The sequence below is a fragment of the Liolophura sinensis genome, chromosome 7 (genome assembly GCF_032854445.1).
Source record: "Liolophura sinensis isolate JHLJ2023 chromosome 7, CUHK_Ljap_v2, whole genome shotgun sequence".
Classification (NCBI taxonomy): Eukaryota; Metazoa; Mollusca; class Polyplacophora; order Chitonida; family Chitonidae; genus Liolophura; species Liolophura sinensis.
In genome coordinates this window covers 41,513,322-41,535,833 of record NC_088301.1, presented here as the reverse complement: position 1 = coordinate 41,535,833, position 22,512 = coordinate 41,513,322, and the positions used below count along the sequence as shown (strand labels likewise).

The 22,512-nt window shown below is 37.2% G+C and overlaps 1 protein-coding gene across 3 annotated transcripts; it reads left to right on the top strand.

Annotated features, from left to right (window-relative positions):
• Positions 1-18: 18 nt before the first annotated feature.
• LOC135470536 (exportin-T-like) lies at positions 19-22,313 on the top strand. Of its 3 annotated transcripts, none has more exons than XM_064749541.1 (27): positions 19-94; positions 1,027-1,127; positions 2,082-2,167; positions 2,457-2,510; positions 2,909-2,978; positions 3,438-3,656; positions 6,641-6,724; positions 6,936-7,205; positions 7,617-7,696; positions 8,270-8,465; positions 9,048-9,110; positions 9,635-9,706; positions 10,108-10,236; positions 10,516-10,584; positions 12,022-12,141; positions 12,351-12,445; positions 13,196-13,361; positions 14,228-14,370; positions 15,024-15,309; positions 15,676-15,865; positions 16,864-16,931; positions 17,064-17,112; positions 17,669-17,784; positions 18,206-18,253; positions 18,602-18,673; positions 19,432-19,485; positions 19,876-22,313. In XM_064749541.1, the coding sequence occupies exons 2-27, from the start codon at positions 1,065-1,067 to the stop codon at positions 19,900-19,902; spliced, it is 2,889 nt and encodes a 962-aa protein (XP_064605611.1). In that variant the 5' UTR covers positions 19-94; positions 1,027-1,064; the 3' UTR covers positions 19,903-22,313. The 3 variants fall into 3 exon arrangements, with proteins under 3 accessions (XP_064605611.1, XP_064605610.1, XP_064605609.1); XM_064749540.1 differs by lacking the exon at positions 19-94 and adding an exon at positions 320-401 and having other exon boundaries at positions 3,438-3,653; XM_064749539.1 differs by lacking the exon at positions 19-94 and adding an exon at positions 320-401.
• The last annotated feature ends 199 nt before the right edge of the window (positions 22,314-22,512 follow it).

Genomic DNA, 22,512 nt, shown 5'->3' with positions numbered 1-22,512 from the left:
AATTACAAACCAGCATGGCGGTCATTCGATGATGAAACGTGGCTGAAAACATATGAAATGTGATTTAACGTCAACTGTATCGTACATAAGTGATGTAAGTGTTTTCTGGAGTGGTGTAATGGGTATCGATAGCTGTACAGTAAATGATACATGACAATCACTTGTAAGTTTAAGTTGAACTCTATTGAACACCTCCTTTTGAGGCGCACATGTCTGATTTTTGGCTGACTTAAAAACGTGTAGTTCGCACAAAATTACTGTGGGACAATGTGAAAGGCACCAGTACAGTTTGGTGACTATGAGAAATGTGCAAGGGGGGATACAAGTCAAATCATAAATATTTTGAGTGGTCAACGTTCGAATTTTTGACAAGAAAACTGAGGGGATGTCAACTTTAGCAGGTTAGTTGAACGACATGTACTAGTTCTAAATGACTAGAACTCACCGAAGATGTTGGGACATGCCTGATAGCATGCTGCAGTTCTAGTCAGAAGACACTCCATTTAGAATAATTAAGAGTTTCCAAACATCTTGCTTATGCTAAATTATCCACCTTATCCTCTAGGCTCTTGTTTCTCATATATTTAAGCACTTAAAGTCCTTCTCCCCTGGTCAAAGGTAGTGTGATATTGCTCTGACATTAAGTTTGGCAAAAGTTTGTGAGGCTAAGGATGGAACCAAGCCTATGTTAAAGCATGTTCCATTTAGGTTTCTCACAATATCTGACGTAAATGGACTTACAGCCCAGTATTGACATGCTATAGGCTTTACGGTATAACTATGTTTGCCTTTGTTTGCCTTTGAAGGGATTGCAATGGGAGTTACATCATGAACATTCAAATTTTAAGATCATCAGTACAGGTTATTTCAGCTTCCAGTGAAATATCGTAATGTATCCTATTCTCTTTTCTCTGTCACTACCTTTTCGTACTTCATTTTAGTTAGTCAACAGTGCACAGCTGTTTACATTCACTGGCAGTCTTGAGGAGTATCCATCAGTCTTACTCATTTGTTTGTTTTATTCAGGTAGCATCTACATAAATCCGGTCTGGTTTCCAGGCGTAATGGATGAGAATGTGTTGCGAGGACTGGGGAGTGTTGGCGTGGATCCCCATGCCCAACAGAGAGTAAGTATGAACAGTGGAGCCTGTCCTTTTGTTGTTGGAAAACCTGTAAGAGTCTGAATGGATTTTTTGGTGGACATTTTCTTTTGTTAGACTGTTACATTGTTGTAATTCCATTTACAAGCATTTTCTGTAGGTTTATTTTGTGTTTACACATCGCTGAGATTTTGATTCAAATTTTACATTCTTCTTAGCTTCAAATTCAGTACTGGTACTTCATACCTGTTAATGGAAAAAGCAAGACAGGTAGAACTAATGCCAAGATGGAGAAAGTGTTTAAGGGTTCATGAACTTAATTTTGTCTTTTTATTAACTTCCAGTACTGCTAATTGTTAGCCAAGTTTGCTTACCTAAAACAAGTTCTGTTGAGTCTAATCTGTTGGTTAAACTCCTTTTATCCTGTGTCATTTACTGTTGTATTGGAAATCCCCTCCAAAGGCTCCAAGGGATTAGTGAGCACAAAACGTGTAATGAAAAAGGTGGTAATTCCATTAATGCATGCAAGTTGTAAATGTTCCACAAAGTACTGTTTATTTTGGCACTCAATAATATTTCTTGTCTGATGTTATGTTGGATGATGTATTTATTATTCTATTTGTATGTATCACATAAAGTAGTTCAAAGTACAGTAATATATATCTGAATACTTCCACCTTTTCAACTACTAAATAATTTTTTTAGTGGAATTTATGCATACAATTATCATGAAAATGATGTTAAAATGATTTGTTTGTGTCATTAAAGATGCAGTCTTCAAAAAACTGTGCAAATTATTTCTCTGCACCTCATACTTCACTTGGAATGTTTCAAAATATTGGTTGCAGAGGTGGTTGAATATGGGTTGGTAATAAATATCATAATCATTTCTCCAAAGTGATAAGAGGTATCCTTCACACTCTTCTATCAATCATGTGAGCTTGTCACAAGCATTATGTTCTTTGTTTTTCTGTGTACCAGGTTTTGCAGTATTTCAATGAATTAAAATCATCACCTGATGGCTGGAAAATCTGTGCATCAAACTTTACAACAGGACAGTGGCCAAGGTAAATTTGACACTACTGTGACACACAATTTTCACATATTTTCTAATATTAACACCATTGGCATGTTTAGTTGTAAACCTGTATTATTCCATGTGTTACATAGTGTTTATGAAAAGTAGCCCATAGCTTCATGTTTGTCTTGAAATCTGAACTATGGAGTAATGGAAATAACTTTGTTCTCAAAACAAATAATTTAATATTATTTTGGATGTCAGTGACAGAGGGGAATACAGTTCAGTTTGGTGTGATTGGAAGACTGCTTTGAAGAGCTTACCTTGTATATTTGTAGCAATGAAATACGATTCTTCTGTCTTCAAGTCATTGAGGATTTCCTGAAGCACAGGTAAGGGAACAATGCAGCCATATCATATTAGGATGTATGTAGAAGCTACTAGTATTCTTGACAAAGAGATAAAACATTCTGTGGCTTGACAGCTGAGATTTGTTGTGTACAAGTGTATTATGTCTGTGTGAATTTAAAATAGTTAATCACCTCTGTTAGAAAGTACATAAGCTATTTACATGGATCTATTTAGCCCACAATTAAGTTACTCCTTTTGCCATATGAGAGTTTTATTAAAATTAAAAAGGTGTTCTTAGATCTTCATTAGCTTAGTGATTCAAGCAAATGTATATTTAAATATAAGCACATGATTTTTTTTTGCCGTACCTTTTTTGTTTATTTAGCAGTATGTCAAAGTATTCAACTATAATATTTGTTTAGCACTTATTTCTTCACAGGTATAAGGTGGCAACCATTGAAGATCAGCAGAACATTAAAGCATTGCTATTGCTTGCACTCAAAGTACAGGTTAGTATCGCTAGGTAACAATAAATATTTTTTTGTACCAGAATTTTGTCATGGGTAAACTGTTTATGAATGAGGAGGTTTTGACAGAGTGGTTAAGATGCTTTTATTTCAGTCACTAGGAAAACAAAGTGCAGATTCAGTTTCTGCCTTCTTGGAATTTAAACATATATGGGGTTTTGTGATAAGCCATCAACAGTACCCATGTGGCTGACTGTGCAGATTAATGTTCATTGAAAATCACTAGTCTGCTGCCATTAGGTCATGCAAGTATGTACCTCACACATGGAAAAACTTAGTAATATGTTTTAACTTACCAGAGGTTTGTAGTTTAACCAGACACTCTTTCTTCTCCTCCTCATCAAAAATAATCAGGAGTGTGGCCTTAAACAACAGACAAATGAATGAAATAATTTATTATGTGAATAGCTTGGTAAATTTTAGTTTATTTTTCATCCTCAGGCTGACCCTGAAGTGACCTACAAGAGTTACCTTCTGAACAAAGTTGCCCAGATATTCTCCTTGGCTTTTGTTGTTGACTACCCGCAGCGATGGTCAAGCTTTTTCACGGACCTGTTCCAGTCATTGACTGGACCGGGAACGGTGGATCTCTACCTCCGAATAATGCTGGCAATTGACTCAGAAGTCGTGGACAGGGAGATTGTTCACTCTCCCCAGGTAGTGAGTGTATTTCATCCACATTTTTATAGAAACTGTTCTACTCTATTTCATAGGTGTATTTAGGTGCCTCTGCTAAGCATCATTGCGTATCATTTTCGCAGATTTTGCTTTATCTCCAGTGCTGGTTTGTACTACCTATGAAACAAGCCAATATCAGTAAAATGCTTACGGTACATTTACTACTGTACTTCCTCAATAATTTCAGACACATTTTTATTAACTGTATAACATGATGCCTTACAGGGCCTGTTGTCCTGTTGTACATGCTCTGTGGGGGGTAGGGTATTACCACTAGTCCATCAGTGACAGTAGTTCATATCTCCGTCACACCTCAGTGAACCTCACCAGCTTGGCTGAGAGACACTGCCGGGTTTTGAAAAGATTTAAGTTTTTGTGAAGTTGGATGGCTGTTTTTCAATCATACCAATGTCATTTAAAACTCTGCACACTTTGGTAGACTTATATGAACTACAAAATTGCAGAATTTATACGAAATTTTCGCTTGTAACACGTGGATACATCACATTTGTAACCTATGTATTGATCAGCTATGTTCATCAGAACTTCAGCCAATGGAATCTCTCCTTGGATATACATGGTGTGAGGTTCTCAAAATTTCAAAGCTATTTATTTGTCATACATAAGAACTAGCGTTTACAACTTACATGAAGACTATCTGAAAAAATTAAATTTATTTTAAACATCGTTGTAGAAACTGGCTGGCAGTAAAACACTACATGAACGCACGCTGGAAATAATTCTGGAGAAACAGCGACAACAGCAACATGATTGGATACAAACCCTTAAACAAAATCAAAGTTTTGCACGGTTTGACTTATATACACAGCTACTTATTTATTAGACGATATCCCCCAGTCCATAATATCAACCTTGATATTTGGTGTGACATACTTCATGCATGTAGCCCAACATCAGAAACACACACACGTTTCCAGACTACCAAGCTTGGACAGTTGTGGAGGTTTTATAGCTACCGGCCGGTGTCAGAATCCACTCTGTGTTGAATTCTGTATTGTGTAATGCGTGTTTGCCCAAATACGAGGAAATCTTGGCTTTGAATCTAATTAAGAATACCAGTGTTAATAGTTCGTGTTCATTCTTGGGACTCTTGATGTGACCAGAGGTGTATGGTGTTGGCTTCTGCTCATCAAGCCATGTTTAAAAGCTTAAATTGCCACATCAAAAATATAACCTGGTTCAAAAGTTTTTTCACAGGGGATAAACCGTACATTCATTACCCATTTTATGTAACTGTAAGCCTGCCGATGATTTGTGAAAGCTCCTTAAAAATATATTATCAGCGGGATACATACAAACTGTGAATTTCTATGATATTTTAATCCTGCATTTTGTTGTGAATTATCTGGTAGTAATTTGCAAACCAGTACCTGTAGCAGGTGTTGTGTATGGGGTCTTGATTTTTGTAATACACATACACATTGCATATTTTGTCTCACTCACGTTCAACTGAGGAGTTTGTCAGGATACTTCAGTTTAATTGAAGTCTGAATGAACTGAGTGAGGTTTTGAGGAACGGGTATTGAGGTACCCGTAATGTATTTACAGACGCCATGTCATACCGTGCGCCGCCGTCGTATAAGTGAAATATTCTTGAGTACGGCGTAAAACACCAATCAAAAAAAAAAAAAAAAATCATACCGTGCATCATTCGTAATGTTTGAGCATACCTTAGAGTGATTAGTAGATAAATACACATGGGAATTTGACAATTCTTATCTTTAATCTAGACATTTATTAGGACACTGAATAAATGTCATTCACAGCAAAACGTACTACTTGATCTTCACTCAAGGTCGTCTGGTATGTATTTCAGTGGGTTTTGAAGGCATTTGTATGGTAAAGTTTAAAGCTCTGTTTAGCTAATTTAATGACATATACATGATTGTACATGTATTACTAACTTTTTCTTGAAATGCCCATGGTAATATGTTATAAACTATCTTTTTAAAATTAATCTGAAAAGAGTGCAGCCCCTACTTGTCCCTCCTCATTGAGAGATTTATGTCATGCTCCTGAGTAGACACGTGGTCTGCCAGAGTAGACACGTGATCTGTAATAAATGGAAAGTCTGCTTTCAAATCGACATGCGTGCGTTATGATCATGGGTGTTTTATCCACATATGCAAGGTAGCATTGTTATTTCAGTGATCAAACGGCAATCATCCATGTTGCATTCTTGTATGGATCCCACTCAAGTGAAGAGTAAGACAAGCGGTCCGTAGATTTAAGACAACTGGTTCCTAATGTGGTGGGGTGTTTAATGCTTCTCTGTAAATAATGCAACACAACCGTCAACTTAAATGTAGGTTAGCATACTTTTGTAGAACACAACTCGAAAAAGGGCATGGAAAGTGTTTTGGGGAGGAATAGAGCACAGATATCTTTTCAGTAGATTGATGTTCTGGTATCAATATTTTTATCTTTTTTTAAACAAGCGCATATACTGTAAAATGACATCGTGAGTAGCCTTATACAAACTGTCAGGAAAGACTATATACTCCATATACTAAACTCCAGCTGGACCAGCTGGGACGGTGATGTCTCCCGCGGTGAGTGCTTAATGGAAAACTTCTCTGATCTACCTGCTTACTTTCAATGTGTCTCAATTAGCAAATGTCTGTAATTATTGAGAAGGTACAGCACATTCCACACTGCTGCTACTATCATGTTGTACATGCGTTTCTTAGTGGGGCGTTTGCTCTGGGCAGTGGGTTTAGTAGTAAAGCAATGTTGGTGCAGGTAGGCTTCTATTTAAGTTGTGAATTTAACTGATTGACAAACTGAAGTGACAACTTCTTTTGATTTTTTTTAATTTTTCAATCCTTCTACAGTGACATTCAATCACATGTGTTCTTGGTGTCAATCCAAATATTGTGCTGGGCACTTTCAGTCAGTCATATGTTATTTGTTTAACAATATATCTATGAATTTAATTAATTTAGGAATCAGAGCGCAATACAATGATAAAGGACAGTATTCGGGAGCAGTGCGTAGGACAGCTAGTCGACTCATGGTATCAGATTTTGGTAGGTGGATTACGATCAGTTACTGGTATATATGTTAAAGTATATTCATTTTCATCTTGTCCCTTGTATCAGGATGATAATTTTTCAGTTTTATTTGTGTATATTTTTTCGTGTAATTTTTGCATAGCTACACAAAATATCATGATTTTTAATATATTGTTAATTTTCACTTTTTCATTTGCTTTGTTTGTATCTCAATTGCATTTGTCAGACTAGCTACGAAAAGACCCATCCACAGATTGTGTGTATGTGCTTGGATGTGATTGGACGATATGTATCGTGGGTGGATATAAGCCTGATTGCTAACGATAGGCTTGTGCTGGTGTTGCTTGAGTTTATGAAGAACAAGTTGTTGAGAGAGAGCACATGTGACTGCATTCATGAAATCATAAGCAAAGGAATGGACCCAGTGGCCAAGACTAAACTGGTGGAGTCATTTGCTACCGTCTTGGACAGTGCAGGGGTCATGAATGTATCTGAGGTAAAAATCAATTTCTCTTGATTTGAGATTTAAGAACACTACCTTTGTATAAACTTTCTGTTGACAGTTTTATTAAAATGAAATGTATGTGGGTTCAACAATAATAATGAATTTGAGGAAGCACCACATAAATGTAAAAGGTTTCACAAGTTTTCAACCCACATGCCGGGATCATTATCAAGTGACTAACCATTTTATTTCAAATTATATCAATTGTATATAGTGGAATGGTTAAATATACAGGATATCAATCAAGCACTGTCAATGATTTGTTGCATATCTAACCATTCCACTGAATAATTAGTTGTATAAATGCATGTAATTGTAGAGAGAGTTGACTGTTCTTGTTCACATAATGCTATGGTATAAACAATATTGTGGGTGTTTATTTGTGTTATTTCATTTGTCCAGGATGAAGAAGGAGATTATATGGCAAAGCTAGCAAAACTTGTGAACGGAATGGGAACCAACCTTGTTGTCAGCTGGCAAAAGTAAGCATGTGAACATTGGACTTTTTTTGTCCATGTGATGTTTGTGAATTTGTCTTTGATTGCCCAGCCAAGTGTAAATTTACTTGGGGTATATCCAAGCACCCTTCTCGTGAGAGTTTTCTTAATACACATGATACAGTTATTATAATCTGATGCAGGAGACTTAAAATGGATTAAATAAATGCTTTTTTTTATTCTAGAGTGCAATTTTTTTCATTATTTCTGCCTATCCATGTCATCATCAAGACTGAGACAGTACGTGTCATAAGTGTTGAGTCAAAGGTCTTATTAAAGTGACTTACTATAAATGGCCATAAATTTCTTCCATGACTAACTTGCTCAATTTTCCTGATTCTGGGAGTTCTTTTGGTTTTTTGAAAGGTGTTTTGAGGTTTGCTTTGAACATGAGATGATATTCTACAGGAAAATTGTAAGTTTCAGCACCAAGACTAATATTTTGTTACCTTTACTTGCCTCTCAAAATGCACTTTTGTGGGCGAAATTTTAGGTTATTTAGGGTACATGCACAGTACACACAGCAATATTGCCTGGTTTTTCTTGTGCATGTTTCAGACTTGTCAAAGCTGGAGACCTCCCGAATGCCAACTTCACACTCCAGGCAATCGAGAACAAAGTTCCACTTCTGCTAACATTCCTTGGAGACGAGGATGATGATGTTTCCAGTGCTGTGATAAGCTTTGCTCAAGATTACATTAATGTCCTGAAACAAATGAATCCTATCAGCCCTACACAGCGAGAGAATATGGAGGTGAGAATTACTGTCAAGCTGCGGAGCATCTCACTATAAGTCACACTGCAAACTCTGTGGAATCCTAGAAAAACATGGGGGTGGTATGGTGTGTGGGAATGGCTTCTTACATTATCTTACATTAATGCCAGGAATGGACATTAAAAAAAAAAATGGTAAATGAAGTACTGTTTTGCTCTGTTGCCAGTGAAAGGCATTTTTTTTTCTATTCAGGGCTGATATCTCTTTGTTTTGGATAGTTCATTGCAACATGTGCTTTTTCATAATGTGTAGTGGCAATTAAACGACCATAAGCCTTGAAAGGTTGAACATTCTAATGTCAACTGTAAGCTCAGCCCTTGCAGAACAGTCAAATTTGAATGTTGAAAAAGTTTGGAATCTTACGATTTACAGTACTGTAATTGCCGTGTTGAGTTGGCAAATCTTATCTGGTCTATTTATACAGAGGTGTTGTCTTAAATGGTTGGAAATATTGTCCTCCCCAACCCCAACCCTTTCCCCACCACCACCACACACAGACACACCACACACAGACACACACGCTCTCATTAGGAAATCAAACATATATGTTTCTTGTTCCAGCGTTTACTTTGTGTCCTTGTAAAGAAGATGAAGTATGATGAATCATACAACTTCGAACAAGAGGTAGGTGAAATATCCACAGATGTTTGAGGCTTTTTTCAGTCAGCTAGATTCTGCCCATACGTTTGGATTCATATGACAAAGTCTCTTCAGTTTATCAGAAGCTTTGTTTAAAAAGGTGCTTCAGTTGATAGGTCATTCGAGACATGTTCAGTCCCATTGTAAGACTGAATTTTTTCCTATGCTTCCGTTGTTGATTAGGCCTTAATGGCAACATATTGCTGATGGTATTCTCTTATTGTACTGTGATTGTGCATATTTGTTTGATACCACTTGCCTTCCACCAATATGTCATATGTAGAAGAGTTCATCATTAACTTGCCAATGGCCTGTGGTTTATTATGGACACTCCTGTTTACTCCACTCATTAGACTGGCGGCCATTTCGTAAGCCAAAAAATCTTGAGTATGGCATTTAAAAAAATGATCGAAGTTGGTAAATTACTGTTTTAATCAGTATCGTGTATACAAGCACACAACAAGAAGGTGCTGCGTGTAAAATGTAACTGAAGGTTCTCTCATTTACAGGGGGAAGATGAGGCCATGTTCCAGGAATACAGAAAACAAATTAAAGTTCTGTTTAACAATTTAGCCCAGCTGGTAAGTGCATATATGCAGTTGTTTACGCAAGAAAGTCTACATGTTACAAAGACTACAAAAATCAATGTCCAGCATATGTATGTCTGGCTCTGCTTAAGTAAAGTAATCAGCAAATGACATCTTTGTCTCTGAGTGATTTTTTTCCCATTTCCCATGATTAGCTATTCAGTATCAAACACTCTCAACATTTATTTTGTCGGAGGTGTAGTGGCTTTGAAGTCTGAATATACAATACAACATATACTATAATTAACCACACACTTTCAATTTCACTTACTTACAAACCATACAAAATATGAAGCCTATAAAGTTGTAAAAGCTTGTCTTGAATTAATGTTATAGAAAATGACTGTGACTATATTTTCCTGTATATATGTGGATTTTGTTGTTCTTGTTGATAGGACTCTGGGTTGATCCTGGTAACTGTACACAACATTAACACTCGGACCTTGTCCCACTGGAAAACCTCTGCTGTCAGCGATATCGAGGTGGCAATTTACCTGCTCCATCTCTTGGGGGAGGCAGTTCCAGTGAGTGGTGTTTTCATGTTCTGTGTGAAAGTGGCATTGCCACACCAATCACATTTGCCTTATGAGTGCATATGGTCTTTCAAGTTATATTGGATGACTAATTTGTCTTGTTGATTTGCCTAAAATTACCGGGATATTTTCCCTCTCTTCTGAAATGTATTTTTTTTTGTGTTATATGTGTAGATTACAAGTGTTGAGTTTTGTTCGTGTGTGTATTGCTTAGTAATGGGACAGGCATAACTGAATTTAACAACACTCTGTCTTTCTTGCTGCCTATAGGCTTCACACAGCCAGCACTTCACCGGAGACCTAACTAAGGTGACTGTTTTACAAGAGATGATGAGACTGGTAAGTTGGAGGGAAGAATGCAGGCCAGTGTCAGAGAAACAATTTGGCATCACCTTACAGTACACAATGAAAGGAACATACCGCTGATGTTGAAAAAATTGTCCTGTTATTTTAGACGTACTCTACCTAAAATGGAGAATTCCAGATGTCTGCTTACACATGTCCGACTGAGTTAGTAATCGAATGTTCAGTTTTATCCGGGGTTTCCCTTTGAATATCAACTCATTCAAGTTGCTATATTCAGAAAGCCTGATTTTTTACGTCAGTTACCTCCCCTTGTTGTCGAGATGACGGGTGATGTTCAGTGAACTTGTCAGACACAGTATTGTGTTGTAATTATGTGGTCTATGGTGTAACTTCAGTTCATACAGATCATTGGGAATTATGAATACTTTATATTGATAGAAAGGACGATCATATTTGGATTACTAGACTTTCAAGTTGCTTATAATCTATTGTATTGTTTACGTGTGTGATTGACGAGCGAACATTACATTGTGGGAATCTCTGCTCTGCCTCGTTTATCTCGTTGGGTGAACAGTTTAGACCAGTGACTGATTTCCCTTTATTAGTTTCTTAATTTACATTTTTCGGAAAATATAGGCCAAGGAGGTTTAGTTAGGAGTCAGATGCAACACAATTTTATATTTAACTGAACCAAGTCAAAAATTCTGAATTTCTTTCATCATTATGTCCCTTTAAAGAAGGTGCTGTTAGGTGAGACTTTGTTGGCAGCTGTGTTGATCACGCCTATATAGATAAGCACAACTGTGAATCAATGTTCAGTGTTCTGCATGCATGTAGTTGGTCCTACCATTTGGAGCCCCCAGACTGTCTAGAGTAAGACACATGTGGAAACAGAGCATTTCCTGATTGGTTATTCTGAATAGAGAAAATGATCTATTAGGTCACTTCATATGTCAAAAATTACGTGAGCCCCAATCCAGCTTGTTAAAATTTTGACCTCTTTGGTGGCCTAATGGTTATTGCATCCGACTTGAAGTTGGGAGACCCAGGATTAAACTCGGATCAGGCCATACCAAAGACTTTAACAATGATACTTGATACTTCAGTGGCGGCAGCATTTTGGCAGCATGGATAAACACCAAATGACTCCTCTTCGTGATGTGACTGAATTATTGTTTAGTTTGACTTTAAACCCCAAGTATGCATACACATATACATATTGATCATTTTGAATTCCCCAGACCCAGGTCTGTACCATATTTTCCTGAGTGTTAAGCAGTGATCGAGTAAGTAGGGATACTTTTTTGACCTTTTCCTCTTAGTATTGGATTTTGTACTTTGTCAAGGTACCTGTTATTCTCCACCTCAAACCATTGGCTTTTAATTTTTTTTTTGTACTAGGTGTTCACAAGTATTTATTGTTCTTTTTTCTTCTGCAAGTGTCAAATTTGTTTCTCTTCGACATTTCAGCTTGTCACAAGTCGAGTGAGCTGCCAAGGACACATGATGGTGCTTTTGTCCTATTTTGAAACTGTAGTGAGATACGAAAAGTTCTTCAATGTAGAGCCACAGCATATTCCAGATGTCTTGGTAAGACTTGGTTGATTGATTTTAATAGTATATGAGTTCTTGAACTTGAATCTGTAATTTTGTCAGTCTGTTTCAGTAATTATGACCAGCTTAATGTTTTCATGTGGAACTTCTTATGTCTTATTTTGATACATGCTAATGGTGTGAGCAAGATTTTCTATGTAAACACCAATGAAGTAAAAAAAAAATGCAATTTCTATCTGTTATAGATGAGTTTTCTTGATGAACGAGGATTGAGAAATCCAAGTGCCCAGGTTAGGAGTCGGGTGGCGTACTTATTTTCACGATTTGTCAAAGGATTGAAGTGAGTACAGTACAATATTTCTCTGTAGTGATACTATTTCTTTTTACTGATGTTATTACAGTGTGTCTTGTTACTGATGTTATTACGGTGTTTTCTTGCAACTGGAGTTTATGTTACAGTGTTATTAAAGTGTGTTTTTGTTACTGAGGTTGTTATTGTAGCATTTCTTGTTACTGAGGTTATTACAGTGTTCTTGTTACTGATGTTGTTAAAGTGTTTTCTGTTACTGAGGTTGTTATTGCAGCATTTCTTGTTACTGAGGTTATTACAGTGCTCTTGTTACTGATGTTGTTAAAGTGTTTTTTGTTACTGAGGTTGTTATTGTAGCATTTCTTGTTACTGAGGTTATTACATCGTTTCTTGTTACTGATGTTGTTAGAGTGTTTTTTGTTACTGAGGTTACGATTACACTGTTTCTTGTTAATTAGGCTGTTAACTTGCTGTTATTTTTTATGGACAGTCCTCCGGAGACTTCATAAAGTCCACCGGTGTTGAATTAGTAGTGGATTGGCTGAGAGTGGAGATATGGGTTCCTGGGTTTAATTCTGCGGCTGTGGTCATGTGTTCATAAATTTGCAATACCTAATTAAATAAAATTCAGCTTAGCTTAAGCATAGCCTTGGCATGCCTATCTCTCACACCAGCCAATCAGAAACAATTCTGTTACCCTTTAAACACAATTCATGATAATGCTAATTTATACTTAGTGTGGACTGAATATTTATTATACATTTCTCTGCTGTCCTGTAGGCACCACTTGCAGAGTTTCCTTGAGGACATTTTGAAGAGACTTCAGGACTTGCTGATTTTGAACTCACCAGACAATGGCTACCAGCACCTGTTATCCAGTGAGGACCAGTTGTTTGTGTATGAGACAGCTGGTCTCCTCATCGTACACAGCTCTTTGCCAACAGAGGTAAGAGCTTGTCAGGTGTTTGTCAGATTTCTGGTTAGCTCTGACAGGCCATCTTTTCATCCTTAAGGATAATGGCCCTGATGCCAACAATGCTACCTGCCATGTAACCATACCTGCTTTACGTGCTGTCCGTCACACACCGATGTTGGGGCGGATAGAAAATGTCTGTCCGTACTCGTAGCTGACTGAAATACTCATCTTGACCAGATGCCCCCTCTTCCGATCTCTAGTAAATCCAACAGAGACGAAAACTGCATGGCCATCGCTGCTAGGCACATAACACAACCGCCATGTTGATTTCGCAAGTTCTTGATAACCCTTGTTACCTCATGAAAAAATCATTTGGTTACCCTTGGGCCCTTTCACATAAAGAGCCGATGTTTCATGGGTTTGTTTTTGTTGACCTCGGAAGGACTCGAGGGCAAGTGAATGATTTTTTCACAAGGTAAGACCTTGGGAGAGCAACATGGCAGTTGTGTTATGTGCCTAGCAGTCATGGTCAGCAGTAAACTACGAGTACGTACACTTTTTATCCGCCCCAACATCGATGTGTGACGGACAGCACGTAAAGCAGGTATGGTTACATGGCAGGTAGCATTGGTGGCATCAGGGCCGTGATCCTTTACGATGAAGAGACGTCCCGTCAGGGCTAATTCATGAGTAGAGAAAACTGGGTCAAGCCCAGGGAAAATCAATTCACCTGAAGTTAATTGTCATCCAGTGTCTCGTCACAAGATATGTTTGTAAGGGAATTATATTAATAAAGTAATTTGCTAAGGGCATTGCAGCTTGCTTTAGTTAATAGGCTGAATGTTTATATTTTGTTGTTTAAGTTATTTAATTTCTAATCTGACATTTAACTGCAGAAAAAGAAGGAGTTGATGAGAAGGATCCTGGCTCCCATTGTGGAGAAATTTGAAGGGTTGCTCGCCAAGGCTTGTGTCGAAACAGATGAGACAAAACAGCTGCTGTACGCCCAGTGTCTGCATACAGCAATGAGCCTTGCAAGGTTGGTTTTGGCTACTGTTGAGACTGTATTTATCAAGTAACATTGTTAATTATGGTGTTTTGGGGCCTCTGTGGCTCAGTTGGTTAGCGCGCTAGCGCAGCGTAATGACCCAGGAGTCTCTCACCAATGCGGTCGCTGTGAGTTCAAGTCCAGCTCATGCTGGCTTCCTCTCCGGCCGTACGTGGGAAGGTCTGTCGGCAACCTGCGGATGGTGGTGGGTTTCCCCCGGGCTGTGCCCGGTTTCCACCCACCATAATGCTGGCCACCGTCGTATAAGTGAAATATTCTTGAGTACGGCGTAAAACACCAATCAAATAAATAAATAAATAATTATGGTGTTCTTGTTTATATTCTGTGACCTTCTACACACAGTAAATTTATTTGAAAATGGCGTGCAGCCATATGAAAATATCCCTTTGTTTCCATCTTTGCTGGTCTTTTTTGCTGATTATGATACACAATCAAAAGGACACAATGAGATGCAATCCCCATTCTGGTAATGGTGAAAGGGACTAATTGTGGAGTGAAAAACAACAACAGTGAATAAAGTAGGAAGAGAAGTTAAAAAATTGACTGTTTGGGGTAAATTTTAAATGCTTCACTCAAACAAGTTCAGATGGTTAAAAATTTTGATGAATTTTCTTGATTTCCAGTCGTGTGAGTAAAGGGTTCTCAAGCCAGCAGACTATGAAGCTGTGTGATTGTGTGAAGCCCTTCACAGAAGTGCTACAGGTATTCTTGCAGGTGTTATCAACACCTGTACACCGACAGCTTCTGCATGCAGGGGTGCGTCAGTTCCTGCACCGAATGGTTGTGTGCTTGGGGGAGGAGATTCTCCCATACATACCTGTCGCCATGGAAAACTTGCTCAAGTATGCAGGTGCCAAGGAACTCCATGATTTCATTCCACTTATGAATCAACTCATCATGAAATTTAAGGTAAGCTTTTTGCTGTGCAAAACTACAGGCATAGTTTTAATATATGTTCATTTGTTAGTCCTCTTATCTATAAGGTTATACCTCGTTTTTTCTTTTTACACCTTTGCAAAAGCAGTATTCCAAGCATGCTTATTAACATAGGTTTGAATGTTATTTTAATTTACAAATGTTGTATGCTTATTACATGTAGAAATTTTTCAGTTCAACATTTCAATGTAATATATGTGTCTCATGGTATCCTCTTTTTACATTTCTGTTTGTGTTGCAGGTCAACAACATAATTAACATCAGGGAAATTCATTTAGAGATCTTTCTGTCTTTTAGTGCATATATATACATGAATATCTAAGTAATGTTTTTTTCCAGGATTCCTTTGTGCCATTTCTGCAAAAAGTGTTCATGCCGCTGGTGAGGACGATATTCCAGGTGTTGTCCGAGCCGGTTGAGGAAGGTGACCAGGTTTCTACAGAGGACAAACGACTCCTTCAGCGCAGCTACTTTCTCTTGATTTCAACCATTGTCTCACAAAATGTCTTTCAAGTTTTTACATACCAAGGTAAATACACTACACATGTGTTTAATCTACTGGACTGTCACAAGTTCTTTCATTCAATCTGCTCTAATTTCTGTATAGTTCACCTTCTGAATTTAATGATCATTGATTCTTGATTAATATATAGATTGTTCTGAAAGTTGCATGGAGGAAATAGTTCTGTTTATCATGCCACAGAATGCATGCTCATGTATAGTGGACCTTAGTCCTATTAAATTAAACATTGAGGTCTATTTTCAATAATTTCTGATATTTACCTGCCTCAACGTTCAATCGTTGAATTCGAAAACGTGGTAGGTCCATTCAACAAGGCACTTTGTGGAATAAAGTAGGCCATTAAATCAACTCCAAAACTGCATCACGCAGATTTCTGCTATGCATTATACAGAATAGGACCTTTATTACCACTCCTGCAAGTGTAAATCCATTCCGAAATTGTTGAAATTCACAGAAATATTTTCTTCTCTCATGAAAGTAACTTGTGCTTTCATGGCAAGTCCACTGTACTAAAATCTTGAAACTGCGTTTCAAAAGATACAGAAATCAACGTAACAAGATAAGACAATGCAACCAGTCTTAAGTGGCAACTTTAGCGATGATTTTATCAGTCATCATGGATGTAGTATAGAAAGAACAATTTGCCCAGTCAGTTAAGAGGGCAAAATTAATTATAAGGGTTCCAGTCAAGGCTATCGATTTTCATGTGTGTATCTGCTTTGTTATGCATGTTGTCTGCCCTTGACCTCAAATACAATCCTGATATTGGATGTACCCAGTGTGTTGCATGTTCACATTCGATTTTGAAGAGAAAGGTGAAATACTATCAGTCTTTCTGCATATAAATAATCTGAAATAGATTTAAATGCGTATGAGTGATGCTAAAGTTGACACAGGTAAATATCAGAAATTGTGGAAAATAGACCTCAATGTTCAGTTTAATTGAACTAAGTGAACCTGTAAATGAGCAACTGTCACACAACACTTTCTCTGTTTTTTTTTAGAGGCCAGTGACCTTCAGCAAGTGATGATGACCTTGATCCAAGGTGCTATGGACAACCCAGACCCTCAGGTGAGCTTACTGCTTTGTTCAGTCAGTTTGTCTGTCTTGTTAATGTCATCAAGCAAACCAAGTAGTAATAATTTGACGTTAATGATGTATTTAAATAATACTTCTCATGGGTACTGTATTTGTTAATTGTAGGGGCAGAAGATGTGTTTTGGAATACTGAAAAGAATGGTGGATGTTTGGGGTAAGTATGTTAGTTCTACACCCAAAAGAAATATTTTTGATTATATTTATAATTTTCACCTGCTTTTTAGTCTACTATGCCTCAGACCTGTAGCACTGGGCAAGAGTGCATGCTTGGATCAAACTCTGGCTTGGTGTTGTTTGGCCTTATATCAAGAGGATCTTGAATATAGCGTTAAACAATCAAATAATAAATACATGAGGAGGAGGGAGCAGGACATGGCTTAGTGGTCAAGGCAGTTTCAATCAGTAGGACACACAAGGTGTGGGTTCATTTCAGTTAAAATGCCTTGGACTGGGAATTTTGCTTTCCCGTGCTCTGGTTGTTGTCTTACTGCAATTTACGAGAGGTTTTCCATGACCCATAACACTGACCTGTATCTTATAGATGAGAACTTTTGACGATTGCATAAAACAAAATACATGCATTGTGTTTATTACATAAAATGTTTTGTTTTCTACACTTTGTTGAGTATAGCATTGAACACAACTCAAGTTAATAATTACATGTATAAATGAATCAATCCATGATTGTTCTGCGTCTTTATGCATTGCAGGAGGAAAAGGTGGTTTGGAAGGCTTTGAAGATTTCATGTACAAAAACATAGTCCCAGCCTGTTTCATGGCTCCCGTAAAACCAACCTTTGAACTTGGAGATGCTCAGACGATCTTGGTGGGTATATTATTATTATGTTTGTGTGTTTTTCTGTTCATTTGTTGACCAAATAGTAGGTCTACCAAGGCTTTCATCCGGCTTAGTAAATTGGACTCCCATTTAACCTGTAATGACAGGATCCAAACCACTTCATCTTATACCCTTTGGCATGTTCAGACAAGGCCCTATATACTTAGCATGTTGTACTTTATTGTGGTATGTATCATATCACCACTCTTGTATCGCATATGGTACTTTACTGTGACAGGACTGTATCATTAAATCATCAGTCCCCAGTAGCTGATTAGATTGTGATCAGCGGAAATGACCTTTGACCTCTTGATCAGTGTCCATTCCTTGCAGTCATTGAGCTTGTTGAGCTTTTGGTTTATTGTGAAGTTTTATTATTTTTAAAACATGTTTATGTATGTATTTGTAGGCATTGGGAGAGAGCGCAGCCTGTATGAAGAGCATACTGGATAAACAGGTAAATTCATTTGTACTTTACCACCTGTTAAAGGTACATTTGTTATATTCTGATGACAGAGCTTGAGGTACAAGAACAATCCATTTCAAGTACATATTCAGAGTACATGAATTGAATTTAATGAATTTTAGGATTGTGCTGAACAGACCATTCAGTTTTGCCACGTTCAATATAATTGCATATATACTTTGTCTTGCTCCGGTCATACGTGGGAAGTCCACATATCCCCTAAGTTTTGCCCATTTTCCTCTCACCATAATGCTGGTCGCCGTCATATATGTGAAATATTTTGGAGTACGGCGTAAGACTTCAGTCAGATTAATAAATAAATATGAATTTTGTTCACAGGGTGAGGCGTTTGTAACATACTTGCAGACAGAGTATCTCCCAACTTTAAACATTTCTCCACAAGGATCACAGGTAAGACAAGTCTGTCATTGTAGGTCTTGCCCATGAGCGTTGGTGAAAGATGCATAAGTAGACAAGATTATGCTCTTTGACTGAAAAAAAATGCATGCAGCAGTGTGCATGGTTTATTCAAAGAATATGTTTGTGTGATAATTTGATTAAACTTCACAGGTTTTATTTGTTCTTCGGAAGAGCCTGATCATACCAGTATCGTAAACTGATGATGGCAGGGTAGCCACTGATGGTTACAATGCATCAGTGATGGTTGCAATGCATCAGCTATGGTTACAATGCATTAGTGATGGTTACAGGGCATCAGTTATGGTTACAATGCATCAGTGATGGTTACAGTGACTGATGAGTGTAATGCATCAGTGATGGTTACAATGCATAGGCTATGATTACAATGCATCGGTTTTGGTTACAATGCATCGGTGATTGTAACAGTGACTGATGTTTGTAATGCATCAGTGATGGTTACAATACATCGGTTGTGGTTACATTGCATCAGTTATGGTTACAGTGCATCAGTTTTGGTTACAATGCATAAGTGATGGTAACAATGACTGGTGCTTATAATTCATCGGTGAGGTTACAATGTATCCGTTATGGTTACTAAGCGTCAGTGATGGTTACTATGTGTCACTGATGGTTACATTATTTTTGGTTAAACCAGTTGATCATGCTACATACAACACCATTGTATCTAAAGGTCATATACGTTTACTTGCCATCTAAATATTAAGTTTCTTTTTGTATGTATGTTGTAGGAATACTGTCAAGCTTTAAAAGCAGACCTAAAAACCTACAAGAACTTTCTGAAGGTGAGAGATATATGTTTTACCAGGAGTACATGTTAGATCCAAGGGCATTTTTCTGTGTCCCTTTCTTTATCATTAAGAAAGTTACAGCCCTAGAAAAAAGATTATAGTATAATCCATAGACATGAATTTCCTGGATTGCATCTACCATTAACATAACAGCATGTTGCTCATTTGTTGGAAAAGCAGTACATGCTGTCAGAGCCGAGTGAATTCCTGTATGTATGTATATATATATATATATATATATATATATATATATATATATATATATATATATATATATACCTTTTTATCAAACATATGTATAAGATAAGCAAATTATTTTACATGTAAAATACCTGTATGTGTATAGGCTGGCAGTGTAATTATTGTTTTTCTTTTTCATTGTAGGTATTTTTTGCACGTGCCAAATCATGACCCACATCTCTGGTTTAGCTTCTGTTTATATACCATGTCCTGCCTTCTCGTGTTGTGGACAATTGTCATGGCCTGCCAAATCTGTGAAGCCCACTGGTGACTGATACAAGGATCGAGCTGGGTGTGCCAAGACCTCTTAGAGCTCTGCAGTTATCTGGGGTTTATACATGTAGTGCCACAACCCATATGTTTGGGCTTTGGCTTATGTGTTCATTCACAAAAACAATTGATGTGCTATGCAAAGGAGCTGTGGAAATTAATCAAAACATTATTACCACTTCCTCTAATACTGTCCATGATGTGTCACATTCTAATTTTTTGTTATTACTGGGCGATTGTGGGTCATTCGCTGTTTTTCTGTCACGAGATTCTATTTTCTGTCACTGTTTAAACAGAACTCAAAGGACGTGCATGTAGTCATATCCACAAACTGTGTAATGCATGTGTTCATCACACTTACTCGCAAGTAAGGAGTAACTAACAGAACATGTGTCAGTGCTGTGAACTTTTCATCTCAGTAGTTGTTCTAAAAAGGAACAAGAAGCTGAGACACTTCTGAAAGGCTATGTGACAACACAACAGTGCTTGGATGGAACCAACAATCTTTGAAGCTATAACCTGTGTTTTTCTTTGAACCACTAGACCCAGGGGAAATTTCCATTGGCTCCCCTAGAAGGGCATTAGTAAATACTATCATATACTGTTAAAGTCTCTTCTGAGTATTGAACCCAGATATATCAGATCTTGAAATTCTAAGAAATCCTCTAAATCAGTTTATGGATAGTCTCAGTGTCTAGCATTATTGGTATTCCGGTTGTCTTGCACACCTATTTGATTTGTTTTGAGAATTTGTGTACATGATTTCAGAGTTACATTTGGCTGGCACGTAAAAATGGATAAGTGCCCGTAACATTTCACTGATTGCAAGGAAAATGATCTGTAGCAGGGTAGTATCTGCTTACAAGATATTAAGTAATCTAAGGATAAGATGTTCACTCATAGTTTCTGCTGTACAAATAGAAACAACTGCCATACAAAAGAATTAAGTTATTTTCTTGTACATATTTAACAAAGTCATTCACCAGTAAGCAGTTAATGTTACTTGTGTTGGCAGAAATGTATTATCTGTGAAAAGGATTTCAGAGTCACATATTTGCTTACATAATGTGAACATTAGAATTAATTTAATATTTAATTTAATATTTTCAAGTGGTGTTCAGCCCTTTTTGGTTGAAATAAATTGATAAAGCCTAAGTACGACATTCTGTTTTGTCAGCACTGCTCGTTGGTAACTTCATGTGAATGAATTATAATTCATTATAACTTAAATCAAGTAATGCTCCAGATATATTTGCAATATAAAGTAAGTATCTTACAGGTCTTTACACTTTTGAATGATTTAAACAATAAAAAGTGTATGAATTTTGTAATGACTATGTAGTATATTATTTTCTGAAAAAGGTTGTCCTCTGTTATGAAAAAAAATAGCACTTTTACAAACGTTACCTTGAATGAGGTCAGCTGTAATAATTTCAACATTTTTGTTATTCACATCAAGATACACTATTTTCCAAAATCTTCGCTGTATGTACGTTCAAAACTTGAATTAGGCATGAAACAATATGTTGTATTTCTTGGAATACAGATTTTTAGGGATGATATTATACATTGATTAAAACAAATAGCAAGTATTCAAACTTGATGTGCATGAACACTGATACGGATTACTTGTACATCAAGAATGGTGCTTTTGTTAGCCAGTGAAAAATCCTGTAAATCCCAAAGAACCCAAAAATTTATAATTATGTTATTTCAGTTTCTGTTTGGCTGCTAGTATGCATGTTGTTGGATAGTGTGTATCTTTGTTTTTTCTTTAAAATGAACCCATTTAATGTATATTAGGTTATGCACAGATTTACTTTGAATCATTTTACAAATTCTTTGTTAAGTTTAGGCTATATCGGACATGTTTTCATCATGTTATGTTTTATACAGTTGTTTAATTGAAATGAAATCAGTGTTGCTGATTTTTGCCTGATGTGCCGAAAAGTTGATAGGCTATTGAGATTGTATCCTATAGTGGTAGGCTGTTGTCAGGGATTGTATCCTACAACTACAGGCTGTGGTCCGGGATTGTATCCTGATGGTTTCATAGCATGGAAGATAACCAGGTTTGACCAGTAGCCAGGTATTATGTCCTACAGTTGAAAACTTTAGTCATGGATTGTATCCTACAACTACAGACTGTGGTCAGGACAACTATCCTACAACTACAGACTGTGGTCTGGGATTGTATCCTACAACTACAGACTGTGGTCCGGGATTGTATCCTACAACTACAGACTGTGGTCAGGGATTGTATTCTACAACTGATGGTTTCATAGCATGGAAGATAACCAACTTGACCAGTAGCCAGGTATTCTGTCCTACAGGCTATAGTCAGGGATTGTATCCTACAGAGTGTGGTCGTGGATTGTATCGTACAACTACAGGCTGTGGTCAGGGCTTGTATCCTACAACTACAGGCTGTGGTTAGGGCTTGTATCCTACAACTACAGACTGTGGTCAGGGATTGTATCCTACAACTACAGACTGTGGTCAGGGATTGTA